This window comes from Chelonus insularis, unplaced genomic scaffold, assembly GCF_013357705.1.
Source record: "Chelonus insularis isolate UGA/USDA-ARS -01 unplaced genomic scaffold, ASM1335770v1 contig_128_pilon, whole genome shotgun sequence".
In the NCBI taxonomy this organism is placed as follows: Eukaryota; Metazoa; Arthropoda; class Insecta; order Hymenoptera; family Braconidae; genus Chelonus; species Chelonus insularis.
The window spans coordinates 1,014,793-1,031,293 of NW_023276368.1; the positions used below are offsets into that span (position 1 = coordinate 1,014,793).

Below are 16,501 nucleotides of genomic sequence, written 5' to 3' on the forward strand. Positions count from 1 at the left end.
GCTGTGTTCGCTACAATAGAATGTGTCAGAGCTTGTCCAAGAAATTAAGTTCCCAAGTGTAGATTCTACTTGGGTGTACCACCTCTACTCGATATTTAATTATTTTCTCACATCCCTCGCTTTTCCATTGGTGAACATGATGCGTCTTAATTCTATAGAACATCATTGCTGCTGACGATACATATTAAGAAAAGGAGATTATCTGAGTAAAGTATCTACTAATGTCTCAGTACTCTTAGTGAATTCATTAGTCAGCAGTATTTGAAAATGGTGTGAAATTATCGTGAATCTATTCAGACACGTGTCGTGAACACGAACTTGATTAGAACGATTTAACTCTAAGTTGAAACAAAAGATTGATCATCAAAATATTAACTGATATTATTGAATATTAATCACTGCAATGATTTTTAAAAATACCAACTATTTTATTATTTTTTTTATGAGCTTCTTGTAGTAATGAACTACTTAAAGATTATCTAGCTTTTTTTAGACAAAGAAAATTCTAATTTAAAAGTACACATTTATGAATGTAGGGCATTTAAAAATATGTTAAACTAATTTTTTCCATAAGTTTATTTCTCAATAAATATGATTAATATTATATTTATTGAGTAAGGGTTTTTTTTGTTAATTTTTTTTTCATTTGTCATTAACTATTACTTCCAAAGAATTTATTTCATTTATTATCTTCGTATTTTACTTTGTATAGCTACAGCTGAATTCGATACAAACATCTTTTTCTCGTTAAATCATGCATTCGATGCAATAAGAGAAAGTAGTGGGGCGAATCCTATCAAAACGCGTAGGCTCTTAACAGTCTACTGTCCACCGGGAAGTCACAGTTGCATCAAGTAGGCTTTCGAACCGCAAGAGTCTGTCGATAGACTCTGAGTAGAAAAAGACTAAATTAAACCTGGTGATCAGTCGTACTTGAAGCAATCGAGTTCTACGAGTCAATCAATCGAAAAAACATCCACTTTCTTCAATAATCTACTTATTCGTAATTGAGTTAAATCTTCATCACATAAATTGATGGTAAAGAATGGATCGGCAGAGCAAATTGCTCAACTTTTTTTCTGTTTACGTGATTTGTTGCTTATTTAACATCGCGTTAGCATCAAAATGCCATGGATCAAATCTATGTTGTCCTGGTATAAATGGAAATTGTCCAATGGAAGGAACTTCTCTTAAAGCTATTTATCAAAACTCGACTGACAAACCTTGCTACTGTCATCACACGTGTCTAAAAATTGGCGATTGTTGTAGTGGATTTAAGGAAGCCTGCGATGGTGAGTTTTAATCGTTTTAATCATTTTATAATTTTCACATTTTAAGTGAAGATTAACATTTAATCAGTATGTTATTTTTAGCCAATGAATTACATTACTATGTTTTTCTTCTTCAAAGTATAATTTAATTATAGATAAATGTTAGTTTTGTTGAATTAATATCAATGAAAATTATTTTCACAAACAATTCATTGAAGATTAATAACTCTGGTTTAATAATGCTATTTATGAATGTAAATTTTGGTATTAAAAAATGATCAGTCGATACTTCAGAGTATAGATTAATGATGATGAAGGGTTATTTAGGATCATTAACTGTAATAAATTGATGTTAGCATCTTTTAATTATATAAGCACTTGATCTCTTGCAAAACAAGTACACCACTAGAGTCTAATAGCCTTAATCTTTGATGATTATTAATGATTCGACACTACTTCATCGATTAGAAATAATGAAACATCTATACGGTCGTTAACCCGAACTTTAGCATTAGCATTATAATAGCTCATCGTTTATTCATCACGGGTTACCCACATATATCTCTAGCAATCCATACGTTATTCATACTCACCCACTGGTATAATTAACAATGAAATATTAAACGATCCACTTTGAAGTTCATCCAAGTATGTTTTATATTTTATATTATTGTGAATGTATATGCCAATCATGATCAGATTTTTGAACATTTAAGAATTTTATTGTTTAAAAATAGCTATTAAATAATTATAAAAATATTATTTATGCAAAATTCTGTTAATTATGCATCAAATAGTGTCATTAGTCCTTGACGTTTCACAAGGTATTTCGATTTTATTAATTATTGAAGAGTCTCTTTGATAAAATTTTGATAATAGTTTCAGTATCCAACCACTTTAAGAGTGAATAAATTTAAGACTATAAAATATTTTTGAAACATTAATAAAGCTAACGTGTTACGAATATTTTAACAAGATACATAAGCTAAATTTAGTACAAATATTCAAGGGAACATTGGAATTTTCTGAAGCAAAATACTGGAAATAATTTTATGAAAGTTAGTTGTAAAAAAATTTAAATAATTTATAATTATATACAATTTTTTTTTTTTTGATACTTTTGTAAAATAAGAAATAGAATATAAAGAGCTGAAAAATGTTGGATATGTGAATTTGCATATGCGAGATGTATCTCATATGTATTAACATTGAAACATAAAAGTCATGCTTTCTTGAAGCAAGTGAACTTGATTCAACAAAGTAAAGGAATACAGGGCAGATCAAAAGCACGTGCAAACAATGGTTTTTTTTACTCAGACGTCTATAGCAGTCTGCATCCGTTTAGTAAGGAATGAAAGAATGAAATGAGAAAGAAAAAAAGTTTAAAAAAAAAAAGAATTCTTTTTATTGGTTGGTAAAATGTACGTTAAAACGGCTTCATCATTTTATTATTTTTTTTTTTTGTTGTTTTAGAAAAGAAATAAAGAAAAACAAGTAAAACTATAGATGATAGACTAGTTACGAACTAAATGGAGTACATTTACTGGAAATTGTCAGGAAAAAGTTTAGTCATTTGAAAAGAGAAAAAAAAATAAAACTATAATATAATGTATTTTTATTTCTTTACAAACAGATTGTCAAAGATTTTGATTTAAAAATTCACTTAAACACTTTAGATAATTTTTATTTTCAAATAAAAAACATACATCGTGAATGTCTTATTTGCATAAGCATTAATAAATAACTCACTCGAGGGTTTAACTATATGTATAACTCAACGACAAGGCAATCCACAGTCCTCTGGAATGCAAATTTTTCATTTCTTTTTTTGTGGCTTTTTCCTCACACCCACTGTCCAGTTCTATCGTTCACTACCTTCACACTGTCACTGTCTACATTAGTTTTATGCTCACGAGTAAAGAGTAGGTGACACATATGTGAAGAATTTCAGTTGTTAGAATTCAAGAAATTCCGAGAATTCTAGAACTTGTAGATTTTGAATATTAGCATAGATATCACAGACATTTTATTACTACTTTTACCTCATTCTTTATTCTATTTCTAACTACAATATAATAAATTTAAAATTAATCATCATATAAATAATTTCCCTAACACTAGAATACTAATTTGTTTTATTATCAATTTATTTACATCAATGTGTAAAAATTAATCTAGCATCTCCATAGCTTCAATATTCAATTATTCTTGGGATTTCAATGAATCCGGATTTTCTCAAGTAAAAAAAAAAAAAATAATTGAAAAAAAAATGCATAATTAAAAGAAGGGTAAAGATATTCGATTTCGTCTGCTTCTTAGTTTACGTCTGACACTCGTTAACGAGAAAAACTGCTTAACATTGTCCTACCCGTATAAACAGGACTCAAGGCAATCTGAAAAGGACCCGTAAGGCCGGTTATGCTAATTGTGAACAACAGGGAGGAGAGTTCAGTTCTCCCAAAATACTCGACTGCGTCTTATCTACTTTTCAATTTTTTTTTCATCAGCTTCTTCTTTTTTTTTTTTATTCCACCCTCACACTGTATCGCCTGCAGCTTTCTTCTTACAGTTGTAACTTTTCTCAGACCACCAAGTCTATTAATAAACTTGGCCATTCTGCTAGGCGGTCCTCGACGTGATTAGATTTTATACCATTCAAGTACTACAAAACAAATCAATAAATTACCACTAACAACTGGCAAAACTATTAAACCTTTTAATAATTCTATTCATTTTTAAAATAATCAATTTAGGTATTCAAATATTTTCAAAGAAACTTTGATATAATCATGATGATGATTATGATATCTAGGTCATATGTGTATTGTTGGATTGAATTAAATAGTTTCTATAGAAGCAATCATCTAAATTATAATAAATATCTTTTTAATAAAATTATCAACTTCCGGTTATATGTTTATAAATTGATTGACATGTTAACATATAGATCCATTTCAACCATGTCATTTATATTATAATTTTAAATGTACCAATAATAGATGATCAAATATAGATAGAATCTAATTTATAAGTAGACACATTTGTTAATATATTGAGGTTTAAAATGTTTCCAACTTGAACGAAATCAAAAATTTATCACCTAAAATATTTAATGATCAAGAAGGTAGTGAATGAAAATTGAACAAGATAAAAGTAATGAAAAAAGTCATAAAGTAAGAAATTTTTTGTAACGTTGAATAAGTCTAGAAGAAAAAGTATAAGATTCTCATCGACACAAGTGAATGGAGCTATAATTTTATGTGATAAAAATTCTTGAAGGTATTGGCTTTATAGCTAGCTTATCTCTTTATTTAATTAAAAAAATAAAAAAAATTCATCAAATAACTTGAATTGTTATCACTTGGAATAAAAATTTTCAACGGAATTAAAAAAAAAAATCAATTGAAAAGTAACTAAGTATGATTAATATAACTTCAAAACTCACTTATTGAATTTTGATTGAATTGAATCTGTAGCTTATGACAGTAGTTTCAAGAGTCTTCTAAACTTATGAAGCAAACAAAAGAGAAAAGTCAATGGATAATTTTACAAATAATCAATATGATCATTTGAGCACAAGTTGATGAGATTTCTAGTGAATATTATAAATTATTCCAATTTTATGATATTTAATTGAACTTTTATTGAACTTTATCAGAAAGTTGATGGAAAAGTAGTAGTTTTGATGACCAATTCAATTTTACTATTAATTGAAAATATTAAAATAAATTAATTTTCAAGCATTTACTCACTTGATCAACTTCTTCATGATTAATAACTAATTCTCTATTAACTCTAGAGCCATTGATTTAACAGATAAAAATTTCTATTAACGATAAATCGATGATCTTAGTCATTATCCCAAGTTAGCAAGTTTTCCTACCGAATTTATTATAAATTATACACCAGTAAAAAGTTTTACCCGGTACTCTTGTGCAAGTTTCCTATCAAAATATATATAGATATAATCAAGATGAAAAGACGAAGGAGCTTGATCATAGTATGAAACTTATTTAGAATTCACTCCGTGAGACTTTAAACAAAGAACTTGAATATGAATATTGTATCCACTCAATAAAGCAATTGGAAATAGTAAATTGGGTATATCCTTTATTCTTAACTAACATTACTTATATTACATTTTAATTTATTAAATTCTTGCTATTGACATCAAAAGAAGGTTAATTTATAGAGAATCTTTGCTGAAATGATTTGTATTGCATTTAAAAATAACACTTCTTTCTGATTATGTCCCAATTAGAAAAAAATGAGTTTATACTTATATGGTATTTTTTGGGAGTTAACAATTAGTTTTTTGAAAGTTTATCAAAAAGATATTGATAAAGATTAATTTGTAGATGAATAAAATAATGTTTAAAATATGTCAGAACAAATATCCATGAGATGTTTAGAAAAATGTCTAGAGAATGTTTTTGCTTCTTTTTAGACATCTTTTGAATAAATATTTGTGTATGTTTTAGTCAATTAAAATGGACTTAAACACCTCTTGAAATGTTGTGTATGTTCTACACCGTCATTGTGAACCATTTATTTTAGAAAAAAAAATTTTTCTAAACAATTCAGTGTTATATGTACACTTTGAACATATTTTGCAAAGAAACTATTGAAGATAAGAGAAATTGTAAAAGGACCTTTTTTGTAGAGAATTAAATTTTCAACAACTTTTACTCGAAATTTTTTTCGATTGTACCCGTTGTTTTCGAGTTATTGAGGGAAAACTCATTTTCGCACTCTTTTGTAATATTTCCTGTCAACTGAGAGACCTGATTTTCTAGCCAATAATTTCTATGGTGTTTACGAAAATTTTCACGGGGATTTTAGCTATCCTTTCCAAAATGGTCGATTCTCGGCTTAATTCATTGGACTAAACGTTTTACACAGAAATAGACATCTTTTTTGATATTTATAAAACAACTTTAAGAATATCAAATAGGAATTGGACATCTTTTCATCTGGATCCAAAAGATGCCTTCTTTTTTGCTTTTTTTCTAGTTGGGTAAATGTAATTAAGTACAATTAAAATTGCTTGGTGCATTTGAAAGCATTTAAAAGAGTTTACAGGTTTCAAATTGTTATGAGGTACTTGAAATAATTGTAGTAAGATTTGTTTCGATTTAAAACATGTATTCATACGACCGAAATAAGGAGTTTTTCTGCAATACGAAAGAGGAGGAGTGTGCACAAGTATTATACTTGGTAATCTCATCCAAGCTTCGGGTTAATGCCACTGTTAGCATATTTGAGAATCCGCCATAGTAATCCTATAGCCTATCCACTTGGTTGCTCCGGCACTTTGCTATCGTGACTCTTACTTTACCGATGTCATTTACCACCCCTCAATAAACCATCCTCTTCTTTAAGAGAAAACTACTGTTGTGAAGATTGAGAGCGAGAGGAAGCTTGAGAATTTATTTCCAAAATAGAACGTCTTAACTTTCGTATATACTAATCTCCTTTGGGACATAATATTTCAATTCGACCCAGTAACCAATGCCCAATCCAATCATGTACTTGTTTTTTTTTTCTCTCTTTTTTTTTGCTATGATAGAAAAATTTTAACAAAGGTTTGATTAAAATAAACATTTTTTTAAAAACAAATTGCAATTAGACTTGCAATATTTTTTATGCCTCAGTTAAACGAATGATTAAAACTTTTTTGAATTTTATTTATATATATTGATAAGTTTTTAGGATTTATTAATATTTTTTTTTTTTAACGATTTTATTACAAAATCAAGAATATCTTTCACAGTATTTTTTTATGTATGATTTGATAAAACATTTGATATCCTATATTTTACATACCTACGACTCTGAAAGGGCTTGCAACTTATTCTAAAAAAAATCAAAGAGTATCGAAGTGATTGGATTCCTCAGAGCATGTGAAATGTATTTCAAAGGTATAAATACGTTTTGAGATAAAAAAAATATTCTTTTTACCTTTCAATAATAATCATAATATTATTTCCTCTCCACAGTTTCGATTTTCTTTCTTCACATAAAAATCCTATTAGATTTACATTTTATGTAAGCAATATTCTGTTCCACATAATCTCAATATAATCAATAGGTATATTGTTGAGATTAATTTATGAGATAATTAATTTCAAATTATTGACGTAAATTTCAGACAATTTGTTTTGTTGCCATCAAAATACAATCAGCAGAGTAAAAAAAAAGATAAATACATTGTCTGAGTTATCCAAAAAAGAATTCTAAAAAATACTAAAGACTCTGAGGATCTAGGTTTCTCAAATTTTCTTGAAGATTAATCAAGTTGATGAATCATAATTTAGCTAGCTAGCTAGCTAGCTCGTAACATGAAGCAAAGTTTTGGATAGTTTGATACATTAACAGTTGGAGACTTAAAAATAAAAATACATAAAGTCAATTTCTGTTTTATGTCTTTTTGCAGATACTTTAAAAATTATTACTTCTTTATTTTTACATAAATGAGATATTTTTTTCAAGTGCAATAAACCTGACAGTAACTAGGATATATTATTTTCGTAATTCTCAGTAGAATAAACGTGTAAATTTTATAGCGCACTATGAAGTTAAATATATCACTAAATTACCGTTGATTCCTAGAGGACTAATTTTAGCTATTTATATATAAAGATAGGATAATCTAATCGTAATAAAAAAACCACATAAATAATAAATGAAACTAAATATTTATCTATAAATCTTAAAATTAATAAACTTAAAACAATATATGCATCGTTATTTCGTCATATTTTTTTTGTTTAATTTAATTAAAAAAGTTTTGAATAGAGAAAAAAACAGTATTCCCCTGTTAACTTATTCAATATTAACCGATAATTAAAAGTTTTAAATTATTTATTAAACTGTGTGAATTAAAAGACGATTGAATAATGAAAATAGAGTCAGTTTGGAATATAACAAAAAGGGAAAAGAATGAATTAGTGTTATTATAACAAACGTTTAACAATTTAAAAGATGAAATTATTCACAATCCTTGTCACAAAGAGGATTCATAGTTTACTATTCTTTTTCTTTGACTCTCATCCAACGATAAGGACATTTGTAAGTAAAGAAGATAGTAAGAATAACGAGTGGAAAGTGGAGAAAGGAGGGAAAAGTTCTTACTTACCACAGTGCATTTTCTTCTTAGAAAAATATATTATCCCATTGTCGGTGCTACCTGCAAAAAGAATGGAATTGAGAAACTCTGCACAGTTATCGCATTGACATCATGCCGCATTATTTCTGAATCTTTATCTTATCGAATATATTTTCTGCTCAAGAAGTCAAACGATTTATCCTAGTCACTAAGTAAAAAATTAAAATAAAAGTTCTATTCAAAAATAAAATAATACATTGAATTTATTGTTATCAGTATTTGGTATATAATTTATTGTTGGATTAAATTGTAAAATCTTGATCGAAATTGGTTTTAGTGGTGTTCATTTGGATGTAGTTGATGAAGGGATTGATTTAAAAGACAATGTTACTAGAATTCAATGTGACTCTAGGATTATGAGCTGAAACAGAGCGTATATTATAGCATAATTTTTTCAAAGCTCTTTCAATATCTTCAATAGACACTTGATTTTTCCCTGCATCTTCGGCCATCTTTTTTGCATCATCTAGAGTCTCCTCAATGACATCACTGAGTAGGTTTGACAATGCAACTTGAGCATCATGGGAAAGTACATAGCGTCCACCTAAAAAGAAAGAAAAATTGATACAAAAAGCAAATGAAAAATGTCACGAGGAAAAACAAAATATAAAGATTCTTTATTTATTGTATACATTGACTTTTTCTTTTCGATTTTTTAGCAACTTGATCAAGCGGATAAAGTTAAAATAACTTTTAAATTACGAAAAAGTTACCTTAATAAATGCTTCAAAGTTTCTTAATGATTGAATAATTAATATTTTATTTTTAAAAATTAATTAAAAAATGTTACCTTTAAATATTTTGCCTTTTCGACGTACATTTAATTTACTATGACGTTTATCTGGATTTGATTTTTGGGGCATGTTGCTCAGACTCTTGAGTAAATTTAATTTGACAATTCAATCCCGGAATGTTTTCATGCCTACGAAAAAATGTGACTGTCAATATTTACTAACAGCAAAGAAACAATTCAGTGGCGTGAAACAAAATGAAAGAGAACATGTATGTTATGTATACATTTCTATAAAAAAAAAAAAGAATAATTCTTTCAAATTTAAATTAATATAATATTTTAATTCTTCCAAAACTTGAAAAAGAAAAATTAATTTCAAAAAGCTCAAGTCTATGTTAAAAAGATGTTTTTAAAAAATATTTTCATTTATTTTAATCTTTTTTTGTATTTCATTATTCTCGTATTCACAAACAACATAATTTTAAATGCTTTGATAGTGGTAGATTTAACGTAATTTGTTTTATTTTTATAAAACTTGACTATTTTTACTTCCATTAGGTTATTTTTTACTTTTACTCTTTACTATCTTTTTACATTCCTACAATAATTCATTCTGATGTTGGATTGCGCGTTGAAAATTCTATTCCCATGATAATGCAAAAAATGTGATGAACAAACTTTTAAATTACTTGGTAAGATAAATAAATATACAATCTCAAAGAAATAAGGTTTCCTTGGTTATTAGATTTTTTTTTGATTAATCAAAATGATTAACACTCATAGAGAATGAATATGATGTATATCTGAATAATAATTATAAATATACTACGCAAATAATAAACTTTGTTCAAAGAAAAAGTTTTTAATTCAAAATTAATTGAAAAAAAAGAAGTTGGCAGTTTCATAAAATGAATTTTTTTTTTCTGTAAAAGAATTTTATCATAAATTTTTAATTAAGGGAAATATTTGTTTTATTTTTATGAAATAGAAAATATCTAGTTATTGAAAATAAATAAATAACATTTTATAATTTTATTTTGCAGTTCGTGATTGTGTTGTATCAAAATGGGGACCTTGGTCAGCTTGCAACAGCGATTGTGGTCCAGGTGTGCAGAAAAGATCTCGAGTAATAGAAAGTGCTGCAGAAAATGGAGGAAAACACTGTCCTCGGTTAATCCAACATAGAGGATGTCAAGGGACAAAATGTCACAAACGTAATCCTAAAACTGCATTAAAAGGTTAGTCAATGATATTTTTTACTCTAGCGTTATTTATTAACTGGACATTGGAAGTAGCTTTGTATGATCAATCGTTCACTAAGTTTCAAAAGATGATGGATAATTTGATGATTTAATTTTATGAATTAATAGGATTTATGGTTGATAGAATTCATAGAGTAACTGAAATCATTTAGATCCTGAATCTTACCCAAACAGAGAACTAATTGCTGTTCTCTACGTAATTTGCTTGGGATAGATCTGGTCAACACGCTTGTCAGCAAAGCTTTGCTAATTGGGATTCCATGCCGATGGCTTACACTTTAGTCTTTGATCGAGAAACCAAGGATAATTTTCTGACTACCAATTCAACTAAGTACTAACGACTTAGAACAATCAGTATATAACTAATTAAATTTGTATATGATATTACCATTCCTTTTTAGTCATCATTACCACATTCAACCTCATTTTAAAATTTACAATTTCATTACATACTTCAAACAAATAATGTATTATTTCCAATTCAATGCCCCAGTTCACTGGGCTTCAAAATAAATTTCAGATATTTCGAAGCTATCTCCAAAGTGCAGAAAAATCTATCTATAAGAAAACAAATCAATTACAAGTTGATTTAAGAAATGTCTATACTTATTTTTTATTTTTATAAACAAATAAAAAAAATTATCAAATTTATAGTGTTGGTAGATAAAAAAAAAAGATGTGATAAATTTATATTTTACGTGCATTATTATACCTGATGCTTTACACGTTTTCCGTAAATAACATATTATTTTACAGAAGTAGCACTTTTATTATCAGCTGAATTGAGTGAGTGGCGCCATAAAAATGACTCATACGACCTACGAGCAAATTTACGGTTGCGAAAACATCACTTGGGCCATGTCGACAATTCAGCATATGACATTTCTAAAGAGTAAGTAAACATTGTACCTTCACATTCTATTAGTCTTTCCCACCTACATAAAATACACTCTATATTTTATACTTAACGATTCGTTAAAACGAATAAAAAATAAACCTTTCAACCATAAACTCCTGAACCTTACACATTAAATCATAAGCTCAAAGCTTGTATCTTCCTACACAATCAGACAATACATATTTTACCATCAGCTTCATTCATACCTAAGTCTTATGTTTATTAATAACAAAAGCTTCTTAATATCAAGTCCCAATGGATCTCTGATTATTTAATATATTTCAGTAACAACTTTTTATTCTTTAACACTTCTTAATATATTCTTATTTCAATTTCAGCATGGTATAAAATAATTTATCCATCTTCAAGAAATTTATTTAATATAACTTCTACAAAACTTCTGACTGATTTACAAGATTTCATGTAACATGCTGTTGTGAAGATGTAAATAAGAATTTTCGCTTTATATTGTAAAGATGTTTATGAGTCACATAGTATTCATACTAGAGTCACTCTGTAAAAGCTTTTACATTCTCATCTCGAGTATTAAAGAGGGTGTATATAGGTATAGTTATGGATGAATAATGTAGGACAAGATGAGAACGGGTAATGTGCAGGAAGTTGAGATGAGAAGAACGATTATAGGAAGAAAGTGGAAGAGATGACGCAGGAAGTCCTGCATCACGTTGAAAATAGGAAAAAGAGATATAATAAAGTGTAGAAAAGAAGTAGGCGAGACAGGAAAGGTGGTTGTAGAACAGTGCACATTACAGACTTCAAGTATGACTCGCAACCAACAAATTATCCCAGACTGATATTTAAATACGTATATTTATTAAAGGAACATGACGTTTAATAAACATAAAATATGATCCTTTTTAGAATGTCCAGTTTATTATTCAACATTTCATTATTTTGGAAGTTTATGAAATTTTATTAAAATTATTATAAGAGAAACTTATTCAATAGATGTCAAGCAAATAAATATGACAAAACTAAAATTCATTAGAAGAATTTCAAGAAGAAGTAAAAAAACAAAATCTTCATCATTATGAAATATGAAAAATAGTTGAAGAAAATAAAAATAAAAGAGTACGAAAATAGTTGGATGGTTGACCTTTGTGATAATAAGGAGCGAAACAATAAAACATAAAGAGGATTTTTTAAAAATATTTATTAAAGATGTTGGCTTCATCAGTATGATACTCTTCATAATTCTTAAAAACTATTTTTCTTCATGAACGTAACTATAAAAACATTTTATTTATATCAATATTAATAATATTAATGTTGAGAATCTAATTTTAAAAAAGAGAATTGAAAATTATATTGATGATAATTTTAATATTAAAAAATCGAGAAATGTATGAAAAATGAAAATTAAAAAAATGTATGGAAATTTGTGGAAGAATTGCTATTATAAAGTGTCGTGAGAAAAATTTAAGAGGTAATATCTTATGTAAGATAAAAGAAGTATAGAAAAGAAAGAAAGTGGTATGCAAATAAAGAAGAAAAGCTGGAATATGCTTGTAAAATATTTGATATGGAATGTAAGACTTTATCACACTTTGTAATAACAATTATTTTGAAATGTAACACTTATGAATACAAATTTGTTTATAATAGAAAAGAAAAAAATTATTTTTGAAAGTTACAGCAAAAAAAAAAAAAATTTACTCTCAAGAAGTTGTTAAGTTTCAAGGTCTCATTAGTTTACCTGCTTTTTGCTTTAGAAAAAACTCAACATATATTTTTAAATTGAAGAAAAAAATTCATTAAGACGATCATTTAGGATTTAATAGGATTTCTTAAAGCACACACATGTAAAATAATCTAATAAACCAATAAATAGTAAAACTTTTCAATCAGTAAAAGTAAATCGAGTGAAATTGACAGGCTCAAAGTGATGGAAATGGCTTTTTACCCTTTATTCGAATTCTACACTCGACAAGTTTGTCTGCAGATCGTAGTACTGTTGGCCAAAGTGCTGTAAGAAAAAGATGAAGAAGAAGTGAAAGAAGGAAAAAAGAATTTTAAGAAAGAAGTGGAAGAATGAGAACGAATTTACCCTTCAGAAACTTTATTTTCAAGAGTTCGCCAAACTTAGATATGAGCAAACGCAATCGTCATTCCAATGGAGATGCAGCGCACACCGCACTCACATTCACAATTCTTCACTGATGTCCACACTCCCTATCAGTTAGAGAGATCAATTGTCGTTTTTATAAGCGAATTGGTTTATCGATTTCTTGGAGAACTTGAACAATAAATTTTCACTATTTTCATTCACTCAAATAGAAATGTTTATGTACGGAAATAGATTCTAAGAAGAAGTAATTAATGTTTTTCACTTGTTCTCAAACTTTCTTTTAAATTGGTCTTGTTAGAAATAATTATAAAAAATGGATACTATTCTTTAGTTTAATGGAAAACAACAGTTAAACTTATATTTTATTTTTAAATAATTCAAAGTGTTTTTTTATAATTTTATCTATCTTGTTTTTCTATTACTTTTCAGTATATATTTAGTTATATATAATTCAAAAGGTACTGCATTATGAAACCATTCCACTGGTTTCTTTCAATATTCGAGATGTGTATGCAGTCATGTTAGAGATTTTCCAGAAAGTAATATTGAAAGTATCAAGTTTTATATGAATGTTGCTGATTCTATTTGACGTTATTTATATGATGATACTCTCTCGAGTTTTCGTATTTAATCGAGATTTTTCAAAAGTTATACCAGCATATATTTCTATAGAATATTGGGGCTTTGAGTTTATTGGAGATTATTTATGTAGAAAAATTATTTTTCAAATACTTTCTAAAGAAAATTTTAATAAAATGTCTTTATTTATAAATTATGTAGTTTATCAAAGTTCTTCAAATTATACTGACATAAACATTAGCATCAGTTAAAGCAACCAGTAAATATGTACATATAAATTTGTTGGCGAAGAGTTTTTGAGTAAATTAAGACCAGAATCGTATTCTCTATTTAAATTTTTCCATTAATTATTGACTGTGGTAAAAAGAAAAAAAAATTTAATTTTTAATCTTAAATAAAAAGTGTTGAATTAACTTTTAAAAAAAAAAATCTATTATCTGTCTCAGGTACTGCATCACATTCACCATAATGAAGGCATCTCCAGAGTGCATTAGGAAGTCAAGTCGTTCAGAACTCCTAGAAGGTGAGAAGAAAAAAATTTCCAAAGATAATCGTTTATTATTTGAAGGAAAAAAAAAATTGACACCAAGATTCAAGAGAGTAAATGAAATGAAGTGTTTTTAAATTTCACTGATATTGCTTTTGTCATCATTTTCCGTTCAAGTCTATACGATTTCCCTGCTACTTCCAAGACATTTCCTCTTTGTCTTCCGTTATTTTTCCCCCTAGTCATTTGGCTTGACGTGTCTGTGGTCGACAGCAACCGTAATAATTTAATGTACCCTTGTATATACATCAATTTCACATACGTTATCAAGTGACAAGCATGTATCTACAGCTCGAATGAATCGGAAACAGTTGTAATTTACATCCTTGGAACGAAGAGAAATCCGGGATATGAAATTGGCGGAAGCTATCCTGAATTTTGGGGATTGACGAATAGAAGGAGTAGGATATATGAGCTTATGGATTTCGTTCAATGCATATGCATATCCATGTAGTTTCTAGTTAGTATAAGTACATAAGTAGCATATTATATACTATACATTATAGTCTCATCTGCGTTTAATTGATCGTAAACTCTCTCCCTGTACTTAACTAAACTAAACATGCTAATTTTACAGCTACTGTAATTTACTTACTATAACGTATTATAAATTATTCTCGTGATTAAAATAATTTTTTTAATGGAGATTCAGCAATAATTAAATATTGCAGAACAATGCAGTTGTTTGTTTATTCGTACCGATTATGAAGTTTAATTATTCCAAGCACAGTTCAATCAATACTAAATGAAATAATTTTTCGTTCAATGAAATGTGATTGGAATATTGAGGCAATGACAGGCAGAGATATAGATTTGACGCTAACATCTGTTTGATAATTACAGGTTCACGCGTCTGCGTCCAATGTCAAACATCAGCTTTCAGACCATTTCTTGATTATCGATGTGAAGGTGATGGTGGTGCTGAAGGCATGATTACAAGATGGAGTTTATTATCATCACCACATTGCTATGGCAAATGGATCCGTACTAAGAAGACTGGATCCAAGTGTGATGCATCTCTTTGTCAACCAAAACCACATTTTATTTTCATTTGAATTTTAAATTTGCATAAACTAATTATCATTTAAAGTAGAAAGTAAGTAGAAGAAAAACTTTTTGTACGACTATTGTTTCAATTTAAATATTAAATATTGGATAGAAAAATAAAAATTCAATTAAATTTATTTAATAAAAATTTTAATAATTTTTCTATTTAATTTTTAGTAGGGTAATTAATGATTTATTGTTAAATAAAATAAATTTAATTTAGGAGATACTTGTGGAGTAATTGAGAAAAGATTTAGACTGAAATTATTAATTACATGCGATAAATTAAATTCAAACATTCATACTGCTTTCAATAATTAATAAAAATTTTAATTCCATTAAATTGATCATATTTTGTCACATTTTTCATTAAATCGTGAACTAATATTGTATGATAAAAGAGAGTGGGTAATGAGTTTTCATAATTACATTCTGAACGATGAAGTTCTTCCAATCAATTTTTATAGACATCGTGAAAATTCATTAAATATACTTGGAAATGTTTTTTATCTTATTAAGATGAATTAGATTTTTCTCATCATTTATAACTCGTTATGAAAAAAAGAGTATGCTGAGTTAAAAGATTAAATTTTTATACTTTATTTTTAGATAAAGAAATTTAACTACTTACTAAAGAATTCAAACTTCATACATTAATGAATTATAAAAGGAAGAAAGTTAAAGATGGAATAAGCAAAAAATGTAAATTATTAAATAAAGTTTAAAAAATAGTGAATATAGTATAGAAAAGGAAATGAGCGAACAGAGTAACTTCCAAGAAGTTTTATCTGAGTATCGTCGTAAAAATTAAGATAGTAGCAAAAGACTGGAGAGCAATAAAGGATTATTGGCTCCCAGGACGAAGTCAATACTCACGTACTCTGTTGGACCGAAAGTACGAGAAAAA

At 27.5% G+C, this 16,501-nt stretch overlaps 2 protein-coding genes across 2 annotated transcripts; one reads left to right on the plus strand and one right to left on the minus strand.

The window, feature by feature from the left end:
* Window positions 1-812: 812 nt before the first annotated feature.
* Window positions 813-15,698, plus strand: LOC118069073 (somatomedin-B and thrombospondin type-1 domain-containing protein-like). Its single transcript, XM_035086949.1, has 5 exons — window positions 813-1,292; window positions 10,216-10,410; window positions 11,191-11,326; window positions 14,447-14,523; window positions 15,391-15,698. The coding sequence occupies exons 1-5, from the start codon at window positions 1,046-1,048 to the stop codon at window positions 15,600-15,602; spliced, it is 867 nt and encodes a 288-aa protein (XP_034942840.1). The 5' UTR covers window positions 813-1,045; the 3' UTR covers window positions 15,603-15,698.
* LOC118069083 (uncharacterized) lies at window positions 8,670-9,400 on the minus strand. The gene is made up of 2 exons (XM_035086959.1): window positions 9,230-9,400; window positions 8,670-8,983 (listed from the first exon to the last, which is right to left on the minus strand). Exons 1-2 carry the CDS (start codon window positions 9,300-9,302, stop codon window positions 8,754-8,756), a joined length of 303 nt encoding a protein of 100 aa, XP_034942850.1. The 5' UTR covers window positions 9,303-9,400; the 3' UTR covers window positions 8,670-8,753.
* Window positions 15,699-16,501: the final 803 nt, after the last annotated feature.

What these genes read in the sequence shown, in the direction of transcription:
- LOC118069083 (XM_035086959.1), bottom strand. Translation starts at nt 9,302, where the DNA reads ATGCCCCAAAAATCAAATCCAGATAAACGTCATAGTAAATTAAATGTA. An exon ending in AAAAGGCAAAATATTTAAAG is followed by an intron (nt 8,984 to 9,229) that starts GTAACATTTTTT and finishes CTTTCTTTTTAG; the next exon opens with GTGGACGCTATGTACTTTCC.
- LOC118069073 (XM_035086949.1), top strand. Translation starts at nt 1,046, where the DNA reads ATGGATCGGCAGAGCAAATTGCTCAACTTTTTTTCTGTTTACGTGATT. An exon ending in ATTTAAGGAAGCCTGCGATG is followed by an intron (nt 1,293 to 10,215) that starts GTGAGTTTTAAT and finishes TTTATTTTGCAG; the next exon opens with TTCGTGATTGTGTTGTATCA. An exon ending in TCCTAAAACTGCATTAAAAG is followed by an intron (nt 10,411 to 11,190) that starts GTTAGTCAATGA and finishes ATTATTTTACAG; the next exon opens with AAGTAGCACTTTTATTATCA.